At 46.1% G+C, this 23,342-nt stretch overlaps 7 protein-coding genes across 7 annotated transcripts; all 7 read left to right on the top strand.

Annotated features, from left to right (window-relative positions):
* Nucleotides 1–1,793: 1,793 nt before the first annotated feature.
* On the top strand, nt 1,794–3,680 carry TbgDal_XI19040 (hypothetical protein, conserved; the record flags this gene model as incomplete). Its single annotated transcript, XM_011782745.1, has 1 exon — nt 1,794–3,680. One exon carries the CDS (start codon nt 1,794–1,796, stop codon nt 3,678–3,680), a length of 1,887 nt encoding a protein of 628 aa, XP_011781047.1.
* A 505-nt stretch (nt 3,681–4,185) lies between these two features.
* Nucleotides 4,186–4,674, top strand: TbgDal_XI19030 (hypothetical protein, conserved; the record flags this gene model as incomplete). Its single annotated transcript, XM_011782744.1, has 1 exon — nt 4,186–4,674. The coding sequence occupies one exon, from the start codon at nt 4,186–4,188 to the stop codon at nt 4,672–4,674; it is 489 nt and encodes a 162-aa protein (XP_011781046.1).
* A 669-nt stretch (nt 4,675–5,343) lies between these two features.
* Nucleotides 5,344–6,792, top strand: TbgDal_XI19020 (hypothetical protein, conserved; the record flags this gene model as incomplete). The annotated part of the gene is made up of 1 exon (XM_011782743.1): nt 5,344–6,792. The coding sequence occupies one exon, from the start codon at nt 5,344–5,346 to the stop codon at nt 6,790–6,792; it is 1,449 nt and encodes a 482-aa protein (XP_011781045.1).
* A 507-nt stretch (nt 6,793–7,299) lies between these two features.
* Nucleotides 7,300–9,945, top strand: TbgDal_XI19010 (hypothetical protein, conserved; the record flags this gene model as incomplete). The annotated part of the gene is made up of 1 exon (XM_011782742.1): nt 7,300–9,945. The coding sequence occupies one exon, from the start codon at nt 7,300–7,302 to the stop codon at nt 9,943–9,945; it is 2,646 nt and encodes an 881-aa protein (XP_011781044.1).
* An 862-nt stretch (nt 9,946–10,807) lies between these two features.
* On the top strand, nt 10,808–13,474 carry TbgDal_XI19000 (hypothetical protein, conserved; the record flags this gene model as incomplete). The annotated part of the gene is made up of 1 exon (XM_011782741.1): nt 10,808–13,474. The coding sequence occupies one exon, from the start codon at nt 10,808–10,810 to the stop codon at nt 13,472–13,474; it is 2,667 nt and encodes an 888-aa protein (XP_011781043.1).
* Nucleotides 13,475–14,088: 614 nt separating this feature from the next.
* TbgDal_XI18990 (hypothetical protein, conserved) lies at nt 14,089–14,748 on the top strand (the record flags this gene model as incomplete). The annotated part of the gene is made up of 1 exon (XM_011782740.1): nt 14,089–14,748. The coding sequence occupies one exon, from the start codon at nt 14,089–14,091 to the stop codon at nt 14,746–14,748; it is 660 nt and encodes a 219-aa protein (XP_011781042.1).
* Nucleotides 14,749–17,521: 2,773 nt separating this feature from the next.
* On the top strand, nt 17,522–18,622 carry TbgDal_XI18980 (T. brucei spp.-specific protein; the record flags this gene model as incomplete). The annotated part of the gene is made up of 1 exon (XM_011782739.1): nt 17,522–18,622. One exon carries the CDS (start codon nt 17,522–17,524, stop codon nt 18,620–18,622), a length of 1,101 nt encoding a protein of 366 aa, XP_011781041.1.
* Nucleotides 18,623–23,342: the final 4,720 nt, after the last annotated feature.

The following is a 23,342-nucleotide window of genomic DNA, read 5'->3' as shown; positions in this document are numbered from 1 at the left end:
CAGACATAGTGCTGCATGTGAAAAGATATTGCCGTCGATGCAGATGCACTTAGCCAGGTGTGAGGTTGAGAGGCGGAGATCGCTTGTGGAGGAGAGACGCAGACATAGTGCTGCATGTGAAAAGATATTGCCTTTCATGCGGATGCATTTGGCCAGGCGTGAAGTTGAGAGGAGGAAGGCACTCGTGGAAGAGAGACGCAGACTCAGTGCTGCATGCGAAAAGATACTGCCCTTCATGCAGATGCATTTGGCCAGGCGTGAAGTTGAGAGGCGGAAGGCACTCGTGGAGGAGAGACGCAGACATAGTGCTGCATGTGAAAAGATATTGCCGTCGATGCAGATGCACTTAGCCAGGTGTGAGGTTGAGAGGCGGAGATCGCTTGTGGAGGAGAGACGCAGACTCAGTGCTGCATGCGAAAAGATACTGCCTTTCATGCGGATGTATTTAGCCAGGCGTGAGGTTGAGAGGAGGAAGGCACTCGTGGAGGAGAAGCGTGTGACGGATAGTGATGCGGAGTGTCTGCTAGATGAAGCTGCAATGAAGGTTCAGCGTGCGTTCCGTTCGTACAAGGCTAGACGGTCGGTGAAGGAGAGGCTCGTCGCCAAGGAGCGTTACTGGGGTTCCATTCAAGCACACGATGAGGAGATTGCGGCGCCGTGGCAGCCATTGTGAGCGACTCCCCCGAGGGTGCGGATCTGTGGGCTAGCCTCGGGCACTACTATTACCAAGTTACTACACAGAAGGGAGGCTCTGTAGGTGATAGTGCCAGTATCGCGGACCAATATGTTGTGGTTATGCAGCAGCACATGCGTGGGTTGGCCTCGTGGAAACTTGTACAGGCACTCCGCTCGGAACAACGCCCACCCCGTGGAGCGCTATGACGGTGGGACCCTTCCCCCTTAGAGCTCTGTTTTAGTCTGTCTCTGTGTTGTGGGCTCAACGACAATTTTTCTTTCCCCTTCTTTCTCCCCCTTTATAAGTATGGCACGGGGGCAGTTTGTATACGCCGTGTAATGTCGACAGGAGAAATATGGTGATATGGAGGGGTGTGTAGGATATTTGTATGAACATATATATGTGTATACGTGGTGATCATACGTCATGTACAGGCGGTTCCATTTGCGTTGCGTGGGAAGTATGCACATAACGCAACATTCACAACTTATGTATGGATAGTATATATCTATATCTATATCTATCTATCTATCTATATATATATATATATATATATATATATATATATATATATGATTTCCTATTGTTGGTACTTTTAATTTTATATGTGTTTTGCTCTCTCCACGTAACTACCGCCTTTTTTTTGTCATTACTTTTCTCCCTCCCTTGCACTAATGGTGCGTTTTCATTTTGTATTTGGTTGAATGGATGGCGAAGAGCAGGAGAGTGGATGTGGCAGACACTATGTATACTCTATAGGGGTCATTACTTGAGCGGAAAAAGAAAACGCAAAGGAGCCAGGAAGGAAAAAAGACTTTCCCTTTACAATCTAATGCTGAACTTCTCCTTCTTTTTGAAGCATTGGGCGCTGTTAGCACGGGTTTGTCTTTGGTTACTTTTCTCGGTGTGGCGGTTATCGTGTACTCGAATATTTTGCTCTTGAGTTAATAATCTTTCTTTTTTATTTTGTTTTAAAAATTTGACTCCTATAATTTAATTACACTGTGACCAGTGGCTTGTGTATCACTACCGCTGGGCGGTGTATATAGCTGTTCAAAGAGTGGAACAGAGAGAGGAACCTAGAACACACTAATACGAATAGGAATAGAGAGGCGGAATGCTCTTTGAACCTTCGGGGGACTTACGCGTGGATTATAGCGCCTTCTGCCACACGCTACGAACCACGGAGAGGGAGGAGGTTTATCGCTCATTGATAACGAACACGCAACAGAAAGCGGAGAGGGAGACAAAGCACTCTCTGTCACCAGAGGACGAGGCGATTCTCCTTCAATGGGAGGAACCCAATCGAATGCAAACACTGCAACAAGAGCCCTTACCGGAGGTTGAGAAGGCCAAAGAAAACCCCACTTCCAAGCGTCACGGTACCGGAGCGAAGCGTGAGGGCGCGACCCCCTCCAGAAAGAAAAGCGAACACAACGATACTTCTCCCTCAAATCCTCAGCCGCCGCCTCCACCAACTGTTTTTTACATTCTAATGCGTCACCTCAAGTTTTGTCTCAACGAACGAGATATGAGGCCCCTTGCTCTTGCCATACCGTATTGCACTTCGCTGGTGTCCGTTGAGTTCGTGGGGTGCGGCTTATCGCGCGAGAGCTATTTCCTGCTTGTGGAGGCATCGTATAAGAGTCGCCGCTTAGTTTCTATGACTGTCGACTTCAACTGTGCCCCTAAACCAGGATTTTACGAGGACCCGACGATTGCTATTGCGCCTGTGGAAGTACCGAAGGTAAGAGAATTGTTTCCAACAGAAAAGAATGTTCCCAGCGTACGGTTTGATGATCGTAAGCGGGCCCCTTCCAGGGATCTAACCTCTTTGCACACAGAGTCTGTAGTGACCAGCATTCGTGCGGACGGACAGTCATCTGGAGGTGCAGCATCGGAGGCTCTCCCAACTTTTTCGCCATCTGCGTATCGTGGGCTTAACAATGTACCTTCGTTGCTTGATCTTCAAATACGTGAGGAGAAGGAGCGAAAGGGAAAGACAGACTCCAAGAAGCAGGCGCAGCTTCAACAGCAGCGCGAAACGCTTGCACAGTTCGATAGAGAAAACCGCATCCCGGTCCCTCCCGGGTGGCCGGCTGCGCTTCTTACTGGCGTGAAGCATTTGAGTCTCCGAGGGAACGGTATTAGTGATAGAGATGCCATCCTAACAGCTTCATTGCTCTCGGCTCATCCCCGTAGTGAGCTGATAAGCCTCAATCTGTGGGGAAATAACATTTCCGATGATGGCGCTGTAGCGCTTGCGCGGCTTTTGAAGAAGAATCGCACGCTGCAGGTGCTTGACCTTGGGCACAATGACATTGGAGACAGGGGCCTTGCTGCCTTGGTTGACTGTTTCAGAATACAAGAAATGCCCGCCGAGGAACTGCCAGCGTACCGAAAGCGGCACCTGTCACGTTACAACGCCACTGCGAAGGAGAAGAGCATGATATCATCCTTGCCGCCGCCATACCCAAGTTACCAAGAGTTATACAACACTTGGCACTTGTGCAGGTACCCCACCCCTGTAGAGGACAGGCGGGAGTCAAAGAAGGGACTGCAGGCCAAGGCGAGGAAGGCGGAGCCGGCCCCCGCTCGACCGACGGCCCCATTTGACCGCGACTGCTTTCGTTTGGACGATCCCCCGCGTGTTCGGGCTCCTGGCAACACGGTTCTGCGCTGCCTCAACCTTGGAAACAACAAACGCCTGACATACGAAGGTGCTGTTGAAGCTCTGCGTGTGTTGTCGCTGCATGAGCCGATCGATGATGCAGACATGGCGATGCTACGGCACTGCGCTGTGAAGCCACCGGAACCTTATTGTGTCTCCATCTCATTGAGCAGCTTCGTTGTGCATCATGCTGGGGATAACAGGCTTCTGGACGTACAGAACGACCTGAGCAAGTTGTTGCAGTATCGGTTGGAGCGGCTTAGGCAACTTCCTGTTGATGACGCCGCGCCAGTGGAGGACGTGAAAAAACGGTCGCCGCGCGGTAAGAAATGATTAGCTCTCATGTATTTGTTCACAGCACGTTTTCAACGCACGCGTAATACATACGTAAATGGCTATGTACATGTGTCATTGCAATGTGGGGCGGGGACGCCGGATCTCTGCCCAGGTTTCGGCGTGTGCTCACGCTGTCGGAGCGCGCCACTACAATGTGGCATTGTATTTTCTTGAGGAATTCTCTCTGTTTCTATCTTTTTTTTTTTTGCTGTGTCTTTTGTTTTTTTTTTTTGTCGTTACCCCCTTCATGCAACCTTCCCCCCATTTTTCTTCATCCTTAGGTACAGGCATTTGAGCGAAGCAATCACACTGGTGGGTCACCTCGTTCCCGTTGCTTTTTTACTTTCACTGCCACTGTGACGTCAATAAGAGGGAGGGGGGAAATAACGCTGAGAAAACCGTTAGTAGCAATTGAATATTTAACTGAACGTTTGTGTTGAAACGGGAGTGGTGGGCTAATCAATTGAACCGCTCGCTGTATTATTAGGTGCACCCCAAGGAAATGTCATGGCGAGCGCGTTTTACGCCCTGTGTTGCCTCCCTAACCGTGTGGCTGAACCCCAAGGATCCCAACTGTTTCGGAGTACGCAACTGGTGGCGTAACAATCTACCGGAGTTACAGCTTTTGAATCCTTTCTGCAGTTTTACTATCCAAGAACTGTCTTTTGGCGAGCCTCACATGTACATCAACTATACGCCCACAGATCAGCGCATGATCCGTCTTGCTGGCGCCACAGAGGATGAGTGCGAGGACATAATGGAGGCTTGTATAACTTATGGCATGAACCACGCCATTATTGAGCGTCCTCGCACCGATGACGGTGGTGATTTATCAACCAGCCAGCCATCACATCGTTCGGGTATACGGAGAGTTTCATGTCCAAGTTGGAAGTTTCCCCTCCTGCGGATATTGGTCAGCGTACACCGGAGGGAGTTGACGACCCCGGACAGAAACCTCGCGTATACCCCAGAAATGTCGGTTTTAAAATAATGCCGTGAGGGTTCCATATACGTGTGTGTGTGTGTGTGCTTACATGTCCCAGGGAGGAGCGGCCACCAGCAGTTGAAGTCAGTCTTCAATTTCTGTTTAGGTGTTTGTGAGGAGTCCTTTGATGACCTGCTACGGAAATTGGTTCATTCCGATCTCTCTTCTTTTATTCCAGGCATGAATAGTCTCCAAGGTATTGATCAAGCACGGAATCGGTGAGGTGAGAAGGAGGAGGAATTTCTATATGGGGCAATGAGGTTGTAGAGCGGGTTCCACGAATGTGAAAGAATGATAGGTGAGGGAAGTTGCTTTCAGTGTCTGCTGAGTGGGAGAGATGTTACTGAGCACCCGTGCCAGACAGGGTAATGCATTGTTATTGGGCGTGCCGTACGGGGGGGGGGGGGGTGCGCACTCTTTCTGATACTGGAGGCGTTGGGTGGAGCCTTAAGGTCTCTGCCCGTCTACACGTAGGTATGAATGTTTGTTCCGTGTCATCTGTTTTTTTTTTTGCAATCTCGATCTTTTTATATCGTTTGTACTCTCTGCTGCTTCTGTTCCAGACACCAACCGCAATCCATTCTTCCCTCTTTCCTACTTACAAACCTTGTCACGGCACTAGCGCCTGTGCTGCACCGACGGGTTAAGCTACGAGTGCATATTTTCTGCGGCGTGATGAGTAACCCTTTTGAGAAAGTTGCGAGGGGCATCGCATTTAAAATGCGCTCGAAGGTGCACAAACAGGGTTATAGTAACACTGTGATGGCTCAGCAGGCACGGCGCTTGTCACCCACAGGGTTGCTAGCGATGGAAAGACTTACTGAGTTAACTGCACTGCAGCAGAGGCATCAATGTACGTTTGATCCCGCGTTGCGTAGTAAGGCCACACAGATCCTTCGCACGCTTCCGCTTCTTTCTATAGATGAAGATCCTTACTTTACACACACGCAGAGGGCGCTTCGCCTTGCTGCATATTTTGGCGCGGTTGACCTTCCTGTTACATACGCGCTGATAAACCAGCACACGAAGAACGCGTTTATGCTTGACGCGTTTTCCATGGCATCGTTCTTTTACACACTGGCGAAGTTGAAACATCCGCAGACAAAGGAAATCGTTGGCATTCTGCTCCCACGGTTGCGGGAGGTTGCGCCAGAGTTGATAGCTCGTGAAGCGGTTCACATCCTTCGCCTTTTGTGTAGCATTCAGATGGCTGACGCACAGCTGGTCAAAGTCGTCACAGAAACTGTAGTGGCTACTGCTGCCGATGTGCCGCTGAGGGACGCTCGTCAATGCGCCTTCATATTGTCGGAAACATTCCCGGAGGAGGCACAGCGTATTTTGGGTGCGGTGGAGCATCGGTTGTGCGATGATATCGATATGAATGCGGACGCAAACGAAGTTAAGACAACTATCTTGGATGTATGCCGTGTGGTTTCAGCCACCTGCAAGGGTCCTCGCCGGTTACTCAATAGTGTGGCTCGTCGTTCCATGGAGTTGCTCCCACAGCTCACCCCACTCGATGTGGCTTTCGTTGTGAAAGCCTTCCATTTGAGTTCCTACCGTCATTTGAGGCTATTGCGCGTGCTATCCTCATCATTGGCCGCAAGTTTTCCAACAAGCAATGTCACCAAGGAGCACGGCCTTGCTGCGTCCATTGTCGTGCAGTCACTGGCTCATTTCTATTTATCGGGCTGCGAAGAAGTTGTAGTGACACTAGTTAATGCATCCGTTAATGTGCTAGAAGGTCTCAATCTGGCTCTCACTCTACTTGCTTGCGTGCGGTTGCGATGTGTCTCACCCGGTGTAGACCCCGCAGTGGATGCACTATGCAGCGGAGCCCCAATGAGGCGCTATGTTCATAATGCCCACAGCATGCAAGTCACTAGCCGAATTTTATATGGTCTGGCTCACGCGGGTCGCTGCAGATCCGATGAAGAAGTGGCGATCGTGCTTCCGTTGCTGAAATCTGTGGTGCGCACCCCCGGCGCCCTTCGAGACGATTGCAGGGGGTTCCTGTTAGACGCCGTTACAGCCCTTGGCGCTGACGGTGAGTGTAGCAACGATGCCCTGCAGGAGCAAGTGCGTAAGGTTTATGAGCGGTTGTCGCAAGATGGTGGTAAGTAGCGGACTACAGATTAGTATTGCAGTGTGAAACCGTTCTGGCTGTAGTGAGTTGCTGCACGACATGTTACGTCTCTTTTTTCCGTCTTTCGGATTGCGGCAAAACGCTTTTGTCTACTTCCAAGATTAGTGCCCCGCGTGTGAGTGTTTACTTGCGACTGAAGTCGAAAGCATTCGTGGGTGCGTCTGTGAGGAAGTGAGGAATGGGGTTGTGAGGAGGGGTGCAGAGTGAGAAAAAAAAGATTACGAACATAAAATTGACTTATGTTTCCCTCTGTTAAAGTGTTTGTTTGTGCTTTTCCTACGGAAGAATACAGCTTTTTAAATGTGGTTCCACTGTTCCTCACCGATGCGGTTGCAGTCTAATACCTGTCGGTGCCGTCTTTACCATTGTTATTCGTCTTTACTCTTGTCTTTCATTTCCGTCCTTTTGTTTGGCTGCGGCACGCCGCCCTTGCATGAAACTGGAAACATTGTTGTTTTCACGGGTTAGTTCGTGGGGTACAAGCGATGTTTACAGACAGCATTCTTATGAGCCCGGACTTTGACGAGGAGGGTTACTTACGCTACGCTATCCATGCTTCAAGTTGTAAGACGGAGCAATCGCGCCTCACCTCCTGTTCAGCAGCGGTGCGGGAGGAGATGCATAACATCCTTACGGAGAATGTGGAGGATATGCTTCAGCAGGTGACCGCTGCGAGTTGCGCACAAAGAGACGCTGCCGCCGTCCGCCAGGCTGCTGCTACGCTTATGCACTCCGCCAGTAGGCTCAGGCACACCATTTACGAACCTTACCATCTCATCAAAGGGAGCATTACGAAGCTGCGGAACACGAACGTCGCCCTAAATACGTTGCGGAGTGTCATTAGGTTTATCAACCTTACAACGCGACTGAAGGGTTTGCTTCCCGATGACATTGTTCGTGCTGCCCGAACGATGCGGGAGGTCGAGGAGCTTCTTCAGGCTGCAAACATCGCGGCTATCGACGTGGTGCGTTCTCGCATGGATGTTGTTGAGAGGTCAGCGACAGTCATTCGGTCCAGAGCACAAGATATGCTGCGGCGTGCGGACTCGCGGGATGCATCCAATGTTACTACCGCCTTACAATGCTTCGTTGCCTTGGGAAGTGCTTCGCGTGTGATAAGTGGCTTTATGACCGAGCAGAAACGAGAGGTTATGAAGACACTTATGCGAGAACTGGATATCCAGGTAATAGCTAATGAAATTAATGATGAGTGTACCGCCACCGCCAGCGATGTTGATTACGTTGGCTCACGAACTTGTGAAGTTCTTGCATCTCATTTGCAGGCTGCCCTCAGGGCCACGGCAACGCACACGGGCAGTGTTATTGCGTTGTGGCGCGTCCTTGTGAAAAAAGCAGATCCCGTCACGCAAATTCCGTACCTCAGTGCTGTGGATAACCCCACGTCTGTGCTTGGGGACTACTGGCACTTTGTCACGGATAAGTTACGGGAGCGGCTGCAGGCCATACAAAAGCGCCCCAATTTTTTCTACGCAATGGCGCGCGACATATTGCGCTACCGTTCACTTCTCGTCACCTTTTTGGACGATGTGGTAGAGTTATTGGAATTGCTGGATCAACTTATGGGGTTGGATGCATCAAGTAATGGTCGCCCGAATACCAGCGGTGGTGGAGGCGCCGGAGCTTGTCTCCCTAGCGGTGTTGAGCAACTGAGGTGCATGTGGCTTTCACATGTGACGCGCGAGGTAAACGAGCGCTTTGGTGCTCAAATTATGGATCGGCACCGCGAGCGGTTGCACGGCGTCATTTCAAGGTTGAATTCCATAATTCCAAGCGGAGGTAACAAACCACTCCCCAACCTCTCGGTAGACCTCCAGCGTCCCCAGGTTCCTGCCATCGCGCACGTGTTAGACGTACGTAGTTATGCCACGCTGGCGATGCGAGATGTGATGGAGTATCAACGTGACCCCCAAACCCTTTCGACGGTACTAGCTTGCACGTTGCAGTGCCTCGCAGGATTCATGCAACGTGTTACGGAAACAAGTATGAGGTGGCCTCTACCCCCACTTCCTTCGGTGTCCTCTGACGTTAACACGCTGCAAATGCTCCATATATGTATAAGTAACGCCTGTACACAACTTAGCATGGATTTTGCTGTTATGCTTGCCTCGTTGCCTGAGGGGGAGGAGGATGAAGACAGGGGAGAATTCGTTGGGGGTCGAGACGATATGTGGCAATCATCTGGCGGAGGATGCGACGGGGCGGGGGGAGTGTGCTGTGACGAATCTGCTGTGAGTACGCGGAAGCTGGTCGCAGAGAGACAAAGAAAACTTCTTGAAGTCACAATAAATCTAAAGAAAATTAGCGAAAAGGTTGTGCGCCCATTTTTCAGATCCGTTTCGGTCCTGTTGCTTGATTCTGTGTCTATGTGTGTGGACGGAGCGTGCGGTCAAGAGGCTGCGGGCATAAGTCAACTGCAGAGTCAAACAGTGCATTTCATGTCTCATTACTATTATTTGTTTGATCCGCAGACCCCCACACTAGTTGACAGCGTGCGGCGGATCACAGACAGCCTTATTGTAAGGCTGATGGTTGCTGTGACACTGGTGTACCCCTTCACCAAAGAGGTGCGGGAGCACTTGACTGTTTGCCTCCACCAGGTTCCTCGTGTGGCTATATCATTTGGGCCGAGCACTCAAGGGGCTATGGGAAGAAGTACAATGGTGCTTAAGGGACAGCTTCACCAGTTGGCAATGTGGTACAACGCGTCAGAGGAAGCGCTTGAGACACCTGAGGGAGTGTCACGTGCAGCCCTCGCCACACTTCCGTTAGTGGTTTCCCGTTTGCTGTTACTTCAGCGCGTTTTTCGACCCTCCGCTGCTGTAGGGGGACCATCTGCCGTCATGGGTGTTACTCCTGAATGTTTCATCGAAACTATTGAGGCCGCCGTGCTGGACCAGTTATGTGTTGGCAACGTACCGGAGGGTGACCTCGCGAAGCGTGTCGCTGACAATTCGCATGCGGCTGAAAGGTTAGGGAAGGTGATGGATGCTGTGGAACGGTGTTTTCTTATGGCCATAGAGGCATTGAGTGGGGATGCCGCGCAGGAGGCGACCGTGCGGTGGGTGAAGCAGCTTTGGGTGCTACTCGACCATCGCCAGGTAGGGAAGTGAAACACATGCGTGGGCTAATGGAACGAGGGTTTTGCTTTGCTTGCCGTGCCTTGTGTGGTGTGGAAGTTGTCGCCGGTGTTGTTGGGACACGCGTTGTTTTCTCAGTCTTTGCCTTTCTGTCTTGTGTTTTAATTGTCTACTTCGTGTCCCTTCACTTTCTCGTGTATTCCACTTTGTTAACTATTCTTCGGTCGCGGCTGCAACAGGTAGGAAAGAGAGATAGTAAATAATGGGTGATTTTTTTTTTTTGTGTGTATGTGCCGCAGGTTTTGTTGTATTAAGGTTTGGGTGGTCTGCGCAAGCAGTCACTTTGTTGAATCGTTTCCGTTCCGTTCCGTTCCCTTCCCCATTTGTACTGCTGACCCCCCTGTATATGTTCAACCGCCGTTGCGTGTGCTGCCCGTAGCTCTCATTGAGGCGTGGTGTTACCGTGGAAAGAGACTTAATGCTGGTCGGTGTTGTGAGACCTTAGGCGCTCCACAGTGTCTGCTTCGATGAATCTGTAAGGTTTTGGGAGTTCGTTAGGGTTGGATCCCGCAAGCGGTAATGGCAGTGGAGGCAGAATCCATCTGTTTTGTACCCCGGAGTGGGATTATCGTGTTGTGAGGTAGTGTATTAGTGTTGCACATATTTGTGCGTGGCGATTCAGTGCATTGTGGACATGCAAGTGTTTTGTCGCATGTGAAGGTAGCACCGTTCTTTTGCTTGTCCAAAATTGCGCCTTCTGTTTCTTGTTTGTTTTGTGGTGGTAAGCCGACTGACAAACCTACAGTTATATTTATATATAGATGCCCTATTTGTTGGATTATATCACTCTCTTTTTCCTTTCCTCCTTTTTGTTGCGTGTTTTTTTTCTTTTACTATGGCCCGAAGTGCACGCTACGTAAGTGTGATGGCCTCGCTACTTCAGCAATTGCAGCATGTTTTGCAGCCGTGGGATGGGCTGGGGGAGTTGGATTACGCAACATCGGCGTTGCTTTCGACTGATAGGGCTGGTGACAGCCGCAGTGATGTTCAAAAGAATTCTTTTGCTTCGGCAGAGGGCGGGGCCACTGCTGGTGGTGGAGGTAGTCGTTCCGCACGGTTTCCTGCCATTGCGAATGGTTCTCTGTGGGGCGCTGACATGGAGAGTGCGTGTGAGGGGGGTGAGCTTTCTGTACCTCCTCGGCGGCCTACGGGCTCAATGTCTCAAACCGGACACGCCCACCGCCGGGACATTGTGACAAAGTTGGAGTTGGCCCGTGCAGCCTTGGCGCTCTTCACATCCAATGCTGGGATGTATCGTCCTGTCTTGGGTAAAACACTTGGCTTTGTATTTGAACTTGTAGATGAGCTCCTGCAGGAGAACGCGCAGCTCCGCGAATGCAAGGTTTGGGGGCAGCAAAGCCAGCAACGGCAACGGGATTTGGGAGAAGCAGATGCGGCTGAAGTGGCCGCCGTCCATGAGAAGATGCGTGTGATGGAGGCACACATGGCGAAGCTAGTAGAGGAGTCTTCTACACAACGTGACCACCTGAAGGCAGAGATCGCCGCCTGTCACGAGCGGGAAAAGAAACTTGAGATGCTACTGGAACACCAAATGATGCTGACCCACGCTTCTGGACTCCACCTAGACGGCTCAACAATTATTGGCAAGGGTCTACGTGACGCGGAGTACGTGCGACGGCTCGTTGCTCGCGCCATGAATGAGAAGGCGTTGGACGACCTGCAACAAGAGTTGGAGGCCTTAGTGGCAGAACAGGAACAACTAAGGAAGCGAACTCATGATCTTCTTGAGCTCAACGGTATGTACGCGAGGCAGAGCATTGCGCTCTCTACTCGACTTTCAATCCTTGGCGATTACAACGTTGCAATTGCAGTAGAAACGCAGAAGATAAAGAACGATTTTATCATTGAGAAACGGAAATGTGAAAAATACCGACTTGACCTTTTGGCACTCCGCAATGTAGTGATGGCATCGTTTTCAAACCGAAATGAAGTCCAACGGCATTGGGCTGATATCCGGAACAGGCAGTTGGAGAAGGAGGCAGAAACATTACTGAAACTGAGAGCGGTGCGACCTCCCAATAACACTGGAAAGGAAAGAGACGACATGCCAGAGACGACCACCTCCAGGGTTCATTCACCTATTCGCTCGGTGGCTGCTTCTCGACCGCCTGATGAGCGCTGCCAGGCCCCTGCTTCCACGTTCCTGCAGTCCACGCCCCTGCATGTGCCAGGGATGGGCTGCGGTGCCCACGTGCCCGGGCACCTCCGTACAGCCAATCCGGTACGTGCATTGCGTATCGATCCAATTTTTGTGGAGCGCCAGGTCTGCATCCTTCTGTGGGAGTGGCGCAAGCAGGGAATGGAGGAGCCGTTGGATACTTTTACGCGGGACTATTTCATCAACTTTCTTCAATCCGGCGATGAGGGTGGTTCTTCTGTATCGGGCGGGGAGTGTGGGGTGGGGTCGTTTGAGGAGGCTCAGAAGGGGCAATTGCAGCTTTCATATGCCTTTGATGAGGTTTCCCGAAGTAAGTTTTGTGGGCCCTTAACTCGCGCGTACGGGTTGGTGACACGAAAGGAGGTGAACAAGAACCTTATCCGTATGCTGGAGCTGGATACCTCGATGTTGTTGGCAATTTTCCGCTTCTTGGACTTGAAGCGAAATGGGTGGACGAAACCCTCGGGTATCGTGCCTGTTATGGAGTTCGCCAACGTGCTATGTGCTATGTATCCCTCCTACCCACTAGATACCATCAAGGAGCTTGTTGACGCGGCAGTGGTGCTGGGGGGAAGTGCGTCTGAATTCCCTGGTCACTTGTGCTACGACGTCTTGCTTCCTGAGCGTCTTTTCATGGACTCAGAGGCGATGCTTGTGGATGGGTTTGGTGCATCCCCCCAGAGCGGATTCGTCCACCTATTTAACTATTTGATCTTGGGTGATGTTGAGGATTCGTGGCGAAGGATCGAAGATAGTTTTTTCTTCCTGCAAAGCCCGACGGGGTTGGTGAGCGAGCAGTCGCTCTTCTACCGGGGCTTCAGTGAGCTTCCCGAGGTTCCGGCCATCATATGGACACCGGCGCTACGGGCCGTGCTCTCTTCCTGGGAGGTGCTGAAGGTGAACCGCGGGCCGCTAGATCTCATTGAGGTTCTTTGCGTATCGCTTCCCGCAGCGTTAGAATTTCTCCGCTGCAGTACGATACCGCGGCGGGGCACACACCCAACAAGGACTTCTTTGCATGAGTCATACATAAACGACTTGTATAAGGATTTGATAGAGGTCAACCCGCGACTGGGAAGGGGCCCACCGCCGAGTTATTATGCATCTCTGGTTCGGAGATTGGATTCCCAGCGCCACGCCGTGTGGGGTCCTCAAGATGTTCACGCCGGTGACAGCCTCCGTTATATGAGCGACAAAGAGTCGTTAACTCCCGGTTCGCTATTGGAGCGGCTGATGGAAGCGCACCGCAACTCCGAGAACTCCCCTGAGAATTTGCGGTCGGGTAGAGCTTTGCCACCAAGGAGTGAGGAGGTAGTTGCTTAGTGTATTAGTTCAGTACGGGCCTAGGGTCTATTAAGTTGATTCTCCAGTTGGTGAGCTATGTGCGGGGTGTTTACTGGTTGCGTTGTTTTGTTTTCTTCCCTCTCTATTTTTGGGCTTAGTTTGTTCACCTCGTTTTCCCGTATTGCTTCAAGTCAAATGAATGTATAGTGGTGGGGTTCTTTGAGCTTCGCACAGTTTTGTTGGTGTATATTTTGAGCGCTATGTGATGCGGCACCACGGATGTTTGATTTTTCTTTGTTTTCAGACCTCCGTGCGACTTTTAGCGGAGTCTCATCCTCGACAACCTCCGGTGAACCCCCCTCGCTTTATCATCCCACCTTTTCTTCCCCTCTTTCCCACTCACCTCTTTAACGTCATCCTTCCCAAATGCACAAAATCAGAGTGAAAAGGGAAAGCGAAAGAGGGAAGGGTAACGCCACACCTCCCCCACATACGTACCTACAAATAAAGGAATTCAATAGAGACCAAAACAAATTAAACGTGGGCCGAGGCGAAGCTTGGTTGGAATATCCCAGGTGATTCCTCCTCCCCCTCTCCTCCACCCGAGCAAAACTTCATTTTACAATACACTCGAGAGTTATTTATATTTCCTAATGTCGGACGACTTGGTAAAGATACTTGTGCTCGGGCCTAGCAAGAGTGGGAAGTCCACTGTCACCAACTTCCTTGCTGGCACACGTGACACTCCTACAAAGGAGTATCATGAAACCAACCCACTGCGTGTACTCGAGGTGGAGATTGCGCTTGACGATACCCGGCGATCGGGGAGGCAGGCGGCGGGCCTGAAGAAAGCCGTTGTTCAGTTGTGGGACGTCGGTGGTAGCAGCAAGCACCAGGCGGGATGGCCGGCCATTGCTTCCAATGCAGATGGAATCATTTATGTCTTCAACCCTGAGGTAAAAGGGTCAGAGAAGGAGCTGTTGCTGTGGTACAAAAATTTCGCCCTCAATCAGGATGAACTCGACGACGACAACAACTTCAAAATGCGTGTCACCGATGGCCACTCCCTGATATTCTCGCACCACTCCAGCTTACCAGAGTTTGCTGTCGGTGACAACGCCATACCTCCAATGCCAAAGCAACTGCAAGGGATCCGCGCCCTCGAAACGTCGCTCGACTACCAAAGTGATAATTTCAAAGAGGCGTTTGATGCACTGGTGGAGCAAATCATCGCTTCGCGGCTTGCGGCTGAGGAGAACGATTTACTGCAGAAGGAACGGGAAGCAAAAGACTATCCGCGGCTGAAGCGTTGAGTGCTAAGCGCCTATAAGGCCAAGGGGAATTATATGGATACATACATCAGAGAATGGAAGAGGGAGGACCAAAAAAAAGAAGGATGGGAATGAGACGGTGGGCATGTGAGACTTCCTGCTCACTCTTTTTTTTTTCATTGCTACCTTCTCTGCACACTTGGGTCTTCTTTCAGTTCTTTTTTGTATTTTTTGTTTTTTCTTCTGAGGCGGTTTCTCTTGATTTTCCCCTTTCTTTTCCTATTTCCCCTTTCTACTGTTTTTCACGTTAGTTTGTTCCTCTCCCCCCCTCGTCCTCCCGATACAATGAATAGATGGAGTGCTTGTCTGTGTTGTTATTGTTGTTGCCTCCAGCATTGGATGTTGATGTTGATGTTGATGTTGATGTTTTCTCTTTTTTTTCTTTTTCTTTCTTTACTATTTCTGTTGGTTGTTGCCCTTGCGACTTCATATTTCTTTGCGTTGGTTTTGGCCTTGATCGCTGCTGTGCGGAGCGGCGGTGTTGTGTGTTGCAACGCTCATTTTGGCGTACTTTTTGAGTGTTGTTATAACCTCCTTTGGGAAGCAGGAAGATATGCAACCGGGGGGGGGAATATTTGAAACATTAAGGCATGCATGTGTTTATTTTTCTATGCACACGCGGAATATTGGACACCACGCCAACGCATATTTTTCTCATCGCATTCATCAACATCTGGGAGAGGAGAGGAGGGGACGGGAGGGTCAAAGTGACGCAGAAAGTGAAGGCAGGGAGAAATAAAAGGAAGGGTCCTGCTGAAAAGTTAATTGAAACGATAGCTGCCGGTTTTGGGCTTCCGCTTCCGCTTCTTCCTTCTTCCTTTTTTAAAAAAAAATCACCCCCTCTTCGCTCTGGTTGTCATCTCGTTGCCGCTGTTGGTTAGTTTCATCATCTATAAATAAACAAATATTAGTGTGTGCATTCGCCTCGTTTTGTGATGTGCTTTGCTTCTGCTTCCCTTACCATTACATTGTCATCTTACTTCGCTTTTTTTTTTCTGTTTATATAATAACCTACTATTAATTTAGCCATTTGCACACGTTAGCAAAGGATAAGGTAGCACATACACACGAGTTAAAACAAAAGAGAACAATTAAAAAAAAAAGATTTCTTGTTAATTGTTTTGTTTTTTGTTCTTCTGTAGTGTTAGTCCTTTGTTTTAATCTTTTCGTATTATTTTCTTTTTTCCTGTTCTTTCATTCCGTTTCAACCCTTAAGGGAAAAATAGTTTTCTTTTTTCTTTCTTTTGAGAAATATATATTTATATTTATTTATATATAAATATAGATAAATATATTTGTGTTTAGTAAAATATATTGTTTCGTGCAGTTACTTAACCACCGGTGCGGCTTCGAAGGTGTGCTTTCTCTCTTTTTGTTTGTTTGTTTACCCCATTTATTTGAGTCAAATCATCAATTTTATTTACACACTTTAACATCTTTCTGTTACATCACCCCTTTTCTGTGGCGTACGGAGTGATTTTTTTAATTTATTTTAGCTTCACAAGGTTTTTTCCTTCCCTTTTGTGCTTTTTTTTGTTTGTGTCGAAGGAAATAATAATAACAACACCAAGCGACATATTGTTATTATTTAACACAACCATTACTGTTTACTCATTGAATATATTTATTATTTGTTTCGTTATTGGCAATATCATTGGTTTGATTTTGTCCTTGAGGAAGAGTGAGACAAGCAGCAGGATTAAGGGAAGTAAAAATAAAAAGAAATAAGGAAAAGGATCGTGAGAGGTACGTATATATATATATATATAAGGAGTTGAGACCTTTTCAAAAAAAAAAAACATTTGTTTGTTTGTTGTTTGCGCTTTTTATTTTGGGTTTAATTAATTAATTAATTGATTGATTTTTTCTTTTCTTTTTTTTTGTTTTTACCATTTATTAAACTTATCATCCCGTTTAAAAGGCAGCTGCTGCCTGAAGTGAAAGCGTGCGTTAAACGTGAGGGGCGACTGCCGCTGAGGTCGGATCGGATCCCTTCTTGTTTCCATCATCTTGTTTTTAGAAAGCTTTTGTTTTTGTTTTTGTTTTTTTTTTTTGAGGGGGGAAGTATAAATTTTTATATTTTGTTTCGTTTCGCGGCTTTTTTATCTTTGTTTTTTCTTTTTTTACTTTTATTTTACTTTTCATTTTCATTCATATTTGTTTTCTCTCTAAGTCTAGTGAGTGCGGAAGGTGTTTGTTTCAGTCGAGCGCTTATATAAATTAATAAATATTTATTTATTTATTAGAGGGCTGTTTCTTCTTTATTGCTTTATTTGTTTTCTCGTATTTCTCTGACTTCTTAACAACATCAACGTGAAGGAGGCGAAGGGGCAAAATAACGCTCTTCCCTTCAAAAAAGAAAAAAAAGAAGATAAATCCGAGAAAACGACAACAACAACAACAACAGAAACAAATAAATAAATAAAGAAGAATAGGAGAACGTTAGAAACGAGGGTGGGACTTGCCGCGTTGGTGTGAAGTGAAACAAACAAGCAAACAAACGGATTTTGGCAGTACCGCAGCAGCAAATAATAGTGAGGAGGAGGAAGACAATAGCAAAAAGACTGCAAAAGCTGGTCGTCCCCGTCCCGGAAATAACATCAGTTATTATCGCGATTATAAAAATTATTTTTATTGCTTGACTGTTGTTTTTTTTTGTTTCCTTTTTTGAGCGTTTATATATTTATTTATTTATATATTTGGTGTTTACCTGTTCTATTTATTTATATATTTACATTCTGTGTCCACTTTTCGCATGACATTTTTCGGGTTAATGCGGTTGTTTGGTCGTGGGTCTGCGGTGAGTTCGGTGGAACCCCTCGGGTCGGAGGAGTCACAACAATCATCACCATCAGAATCACAACAACACGCGCCGGAATACCTGGAAATTGATTACGAGCAGGAAATGGAGGAATGTTCACGGTACACTTTCAGCACGGGACCTCTTCAATCGTCTGATCCACGTGTTGACATTCGCATGCTCGAAGGCCTTCGTTTCCAACATCAACATCAACATCAGAAGCAGTCGCAGTCGCAGCAGTTTGAACCGGGGAATGCGCTTCCGCCGCGTTGTGGATTGCGCGAGCGGTTCGCATCTGACGGTTATGACTGCATTTCCCTGCGGCTTCTGCTCGGGGAGGCTCGGCGGTTACACCTCGCGCGTTGTGGCGGAATGGTGGCGGAAGTGAGGCGGCAATGGCGTGAGTTTGCCACAAACCTCGCGGAGGAGTTGGGCCAGTTGAGTTTCGAGCAGGTACGGCGTAATATTGCTTGCGCTCGGCTATTTGATTTAACATCTCTTAGCAGCTCCACTGGTGCTGGTGGAGCGAGTCATGATGTCACCAGTAGCGGTAACTTTACGCTTTATTGTGGTAGTGGTGGTGGTGCTGAGCGGGTGCGTGCATTGCAGTATCGGAAAGAGCGACTTCTTCAAAAGTTACGTGAGCGTAAGACGCTCTTTTGGACAGGTGATGATGAACTGCCTTGCGAAACACAAACTCGCCATATGGAGCAGGGGGAGGAGCAACCATTTACTTCTGATTCAGGGGCAGTACCTCCTGCTGTTGCGGTTGAGGGATTGGAAAGTAGAAGAAAACTGCAATCCAATGTTTCGTTAAGTTCTTCGGTTTCGGGTCTGATTGGTGTTGGTGCCTTTGTTAAATGTAGAGATGAATCGGGTGAAGGTCTTAGCGTTGGTTTAACATCTTATGCGAGTAGTTGTGTTGAAGATGTGGATGATGACGACAGCGTTTGCATGGGTGATGATATCGTAACGGTTAGCAGTGATGGATTTGGGTATTGTACACCACTTGGTTTGAGCGAAACAGGACTTTTAACTGCAGGGCCTGGCGGATGATGAGGGGTTTGTTGGAGATTGTTTTTCGGATGATATTTTATGATTGTCTTTGGAAATGAGGCGAGGAATGGGGTTAGGTCTGTTTTCTTTTTATTTTCCGTGTTTTTTTTTTTGGCCTCCTTGCCATTACTGCTAGCCTTTATTGCTTTTTTATTTGTTTCTTTACATTTATTTTATTTTATCTTTGTCTCTTTGTCTTTATTCTATGCGCGCGTAATTTTTTTTCTCTTCCGTTCTTTGTTTCGTGGTGTTTTTTTTTATTTTCTTCTTCACCTCACCTCCTCTTCGAGGTGGTTATTTCAGCTTATTTTGATTATAGTGAACCGTTGTGTAGTGCGAAACGACTTATATTAACAAATATATGAAAAGATACATGAGTTCTTTGTTTTCTTTTTTCTTTTTGTTTAAGTGCTCTTGATTTTTATTTTTATATTTTTATTTCTTTTAAAAGAAGAGAGAAAAAAAAAACTTACCACACAATCCCTTTGGTGTATTCATCTGTAATCCGTCTGTTCGGTTCTGGGCCTCCTGTTTCCTCTTTATTTTTATTTTTGTTTTTGATTAATCGGTTAGGAGTTGTTGGTGTGCTGCCGAGTTCCAAGCGATGAGGCTTTTCATATAATATGTTGGTTTGAACAACAACAAAAAACAACAAAACGGAGGGAAAAGTATTATTATTTTACATCGGCGGTGCTTTTCTTTTTTCTTTTCTTTTTTCTTTTTCTTTTTTTCCTCTTTTTTTCTTTTCTTCGTGTTTCCCATTTACCAGAGTGGCGCACGTGGAAGGGAAAAAAAAACATTTGTAGTGCTGTAATTTATGGTCTCTGACTATTTGGAAGATGTTTGAGCGATTAAGGGAAAATGGATGTGCAAATGCATTAAGAATACGTAGCGCCCATATTACCTAATCGTACGCACATGTTTACATACATATATAAATACACACACATATATAAAAAAATATATATATATATATATACATATATATGCACCTATGCATTTAAGATAATGGAAGTCCATGTTTAGGCATGTGCTGGGTTATTATTATTATTATTATTACTTTTTTTTTTGTAGTTTAGTTTTGTGCGTATTTTATGTAGGTTCCTTCTGCCTTCCTTTCTTTTCCCCCTTTTTATTGAACCTGTTGGATGCCCCGTAATTTCCAATGGGAAAGGGAGGGGAGGAAAGGGAGATCTAAAGATTCAAAAAAAAAAACCAAAAAACCGAAGGAAAAGGGAAAAAAGGAAGGAAAAAAGAAATTCCCAAAAAATGTAAGTAAGTATGAAAAAATGAGAAAAATAAAAAAATAAGGTAATAATAAAAAAAAGCTAAGAATAGTATAAAAAAAACGAATTTACTGACTCAGGGATGAAATGAGTGAAGAGCGAGCGATGGCCGTACGAAATATTTAATGCAGCAAAACAAAACAAAATGTGTGTGTATGTGTGTTGGTGGGAGGCATGTTTTTTTTTTTTTTTAAGAAAGAGAAAGGTAATAATAATAATAATAATGACAATTAGTAAATTAACTTTAGCAAAGAAAAGTGGGGGGGAGAAAAAAAAGAAGGTGAGATCAGTCAAAAAAGTTATGATGCGACACGACCTACAATAACAAAAAAAAACAAAAGAGCAAAAAAAAACAAAAGAAATATGAGGGCACAGCAGCGGCGCCAGTTGCCTGATGTTGCGGAGGGCGGAAATGTACATAAAATAAGATGGGGTAAAAGGGCGGGGGAGAGAAAATGTGAAAATAATAATAATAATTATTATTATTATTAATTATATAAGTGTTCTCGCGCATCGAATGCCAAAAGAAAAAGAAATTAAAGAAAACAAGAAATAAAAACAACACGAGACAAATGATGGAGTGGATGGAAAGACATGCGAAAGAGGGATGAAGATTCCAAGAATTTTTACTTTTCAAACAAACTTTTTGGTTGTGGCGTGTTGTTTCCATGTACTCATGCATGTTTTCTTTATTAATTATTATTAATTGTTGTTATTTTCATTGTTGCCATTATTATTATTATTATTTTACATATTTTCCACCGATTCTCAGTAATTCATTTTACTTTCACCTTGACGGGTGTTTGTTCACCTCCTGTGCTCATTCGTTCATTCATTTTCAGGTAATGGCTTATTTGCACATTCGGAGCCGAAAAGAAGAAAAAAAAACATGTTTGTTTTCTCCTCTTTTTTTTTTCTTTGCGCGCGTTTAATCTCTTTTCGATTTGTATTTTTGTACTCCTTATATTTATATATTTATTCGTTGTTGGGGCCTCATGTCTTTTCCCCATTGTTTCATAAAAATTCGCTTGTTCACACCAGGCATGACTTATATAAATATTTAAGAATATATATATATATATATGTTTATATATTCATTTTGTTTGGTTTCTCGGTTTTTTGTTTTTTTCTTTCTCACACTTAAATTGTTACTTTGATCATTTCAAAAAAAAAAAAAGGAAAAATGCTCCTGCGCTCCAAAGTTCTCTGACATTTACCATCTTTTATTTAATCTGTTTTTGTGTTTAAACATTTTCCGCTACACCTTGTTCCCACTTTTATGCCATGCGTTAGTGATTACAGATATGATATGAAAAATTACAAAAAATTAAAAAAAAAGAGACTGAAGAACCGAAGAAAGAGGGAAGGGATGTGAACTTTAATGCAGCTGTGAGAAAAAAAAAGGGGGGGAAAGGGGCAAAAAAAAACAACTCAAGTTAAGGATATATAAACATACGGAAAAGAAACGGAGTAGGTATTTAAATATTTTAAATAATTTCTATTTTTGTTTCAAAACGGGAGTAAATAAAGGACAAAACGAACTAATGGGATGGTTTCTTATCTCTTCTCTTCTCTTCTCTTCTTTTTTTTTTTCTGCCCTTCCACTTTAATTCAATTTATATGTTGAGGCGATGCACGCGGCTTTCATTTCCTTTTCCTTTTTTTCTTTCTTCAAATTTATTGAAAGATTAACATCCCCCCCTCCCTCCAAAAAAAAAAAAATCCCCCCTTTCAACTGCATGCCAATCAGCTGTGAGAAACAAAACGGGAAGGAGAAGGTTTTATGTGAAGTGGAGGACATTTTATTTTAAGTGCTTCGGTTGTTTTAATTAATTTATTTATTTATTAATGTTATGGTTGCGTTGAAGAGGGAAGTAGAGGGAAAGTTGAGACTTCCAGGGTTTTGAATGGTTGAAATGTGATGGAAGGGGGAGGGGGTGAAGGACACTCCTGCGGGCTGTTTTAAGCGTTTATATTTTCCTTGTTCTTTTATATGTCACAATATATAAATAAGTATAAATAAATACATACATACATAAATAAATAAATATATATGCATGTGTATATATGTATATGTGTGTGTTTCTCTTTAATGTTATTCCCGAACTGGCCCGTGCCTGTGTGCGACAGTGTGAAGCTAGATGCTGCTTACCATTCTTTATTCTGCTGTTTTTTTTTTTCTTTCATCATGTGTTGTCATGTATGTGTATTCTTTTTTCCTTTGTGCCAGCTTATTGTTGCAGTACTTGGGGTGGTTTCGACTAATTATTCTTTCTTTTTTTCTCTTTTTTCTCTTCTCCTTTTTGGAACTTTTTTGTTTATTTACCTCAATTACCCACTGTGTGTGGGAGGGAGGAGCCAAACAACAAACTACGGCTACCGCAAAAGAAAAAAAAAACTATCATTTGTTATAACTCACTGAGAGCCGGTCGAGGCAAGAGCAATATTAGTAATAGAAGCAGCAACACTGACTGCTACGTTTACAGCAGCAAAGTTTAAGGGTATATATATTTATATTTATATTTATATATAGTGACTGCGATATTGTGACAGAACGCCCTTGTAGCGTCTGCTCTACCCGCTGCGGACACGCCTGCTCAATAAAGATAGATATATTTAGCTGATTATACAATACTCGTGGAAGTTGTTTTCCTCTGGAAAAGTATTGTCCTCTTCCCACTTGACGGAAGGCGGAAACAAAGGGCCAGAGGAAATAGAAAAGAAAAAAAAGAAAAGGGAAAAGCCCTTCTTTAAAGCGAAAAGGACGAGACGGTTGCCTTCAGGGAAATATCGCGGAGAAGAGGAATACAAAAGGGGTCAGAGGGCAGTGGAGAGGCGAAGTAAATAATTAAAAAGAAAAAGGAAAAGGAGGAATTCGAAAGCAACATCACCTCATCGCCATTTTTAAAAAAGAAATAAGGAAGAAAAAAAAAGGGATAGAGCGTGGAGAATACTGGGCGAGGGAAGTGGGCGAAATATTGGCATCACTGAGCCAAAGAGCGAAGGTGTAGTTAATTTACTCCTAATAACTTGTCAGCGAAGTACGCGGAATTGTGTAGGGCACGAGTTGAATGAGTATGCAAGGCGGTGCCGCTGGAGGAGCTGCGCGAACTGAAGTGCCACCTCCACCAGCACCCAACGGGATGCCTCCGGACGCGGGAGCAGCAGATGGCAAACCTCCACCAGCAGCAGATGTGGCTCCCGCCGATTCAGCCGCCCCTCCAGCCCCCGCTGCACCACAAATCGTCGTGGATCCAACAAAGGACTTGTGGCAGAATATTGCACTAAATACAAAAGAGAATAATCTTCCGCAGAGCGAGGCGAACCTATTCGTTGTTGGTTGCTCCGGGGCGGGAAAAACTAGCGTTATTCAGCGAGTGTGTTCCGCAATTGGCGCGGGGGGAAATACATCAGGTAAGGGCAAGACTAAAGTG

The sequence above is a fragment of the Trypanosoma brucei genome, chromosome 11, assembly GCF_000210295.1.
Source record: "Trypanosoma brucei gambiense DAL972 chromosome 11, complete sequence".
In the NCBI taxonomy this organism is placed as follows: Eukaryota; Euglenozoa; class Kinetoplastea; order Trypanosomatida; family Trypanosomatidae; genus Trypanosoma; species Trypanosoma brucei.
The sequence above is the reverse complement of the archived record's forward strand: the minus strand, read 5'-3'. Positions and strand labels throughout refer to the sequence as shown.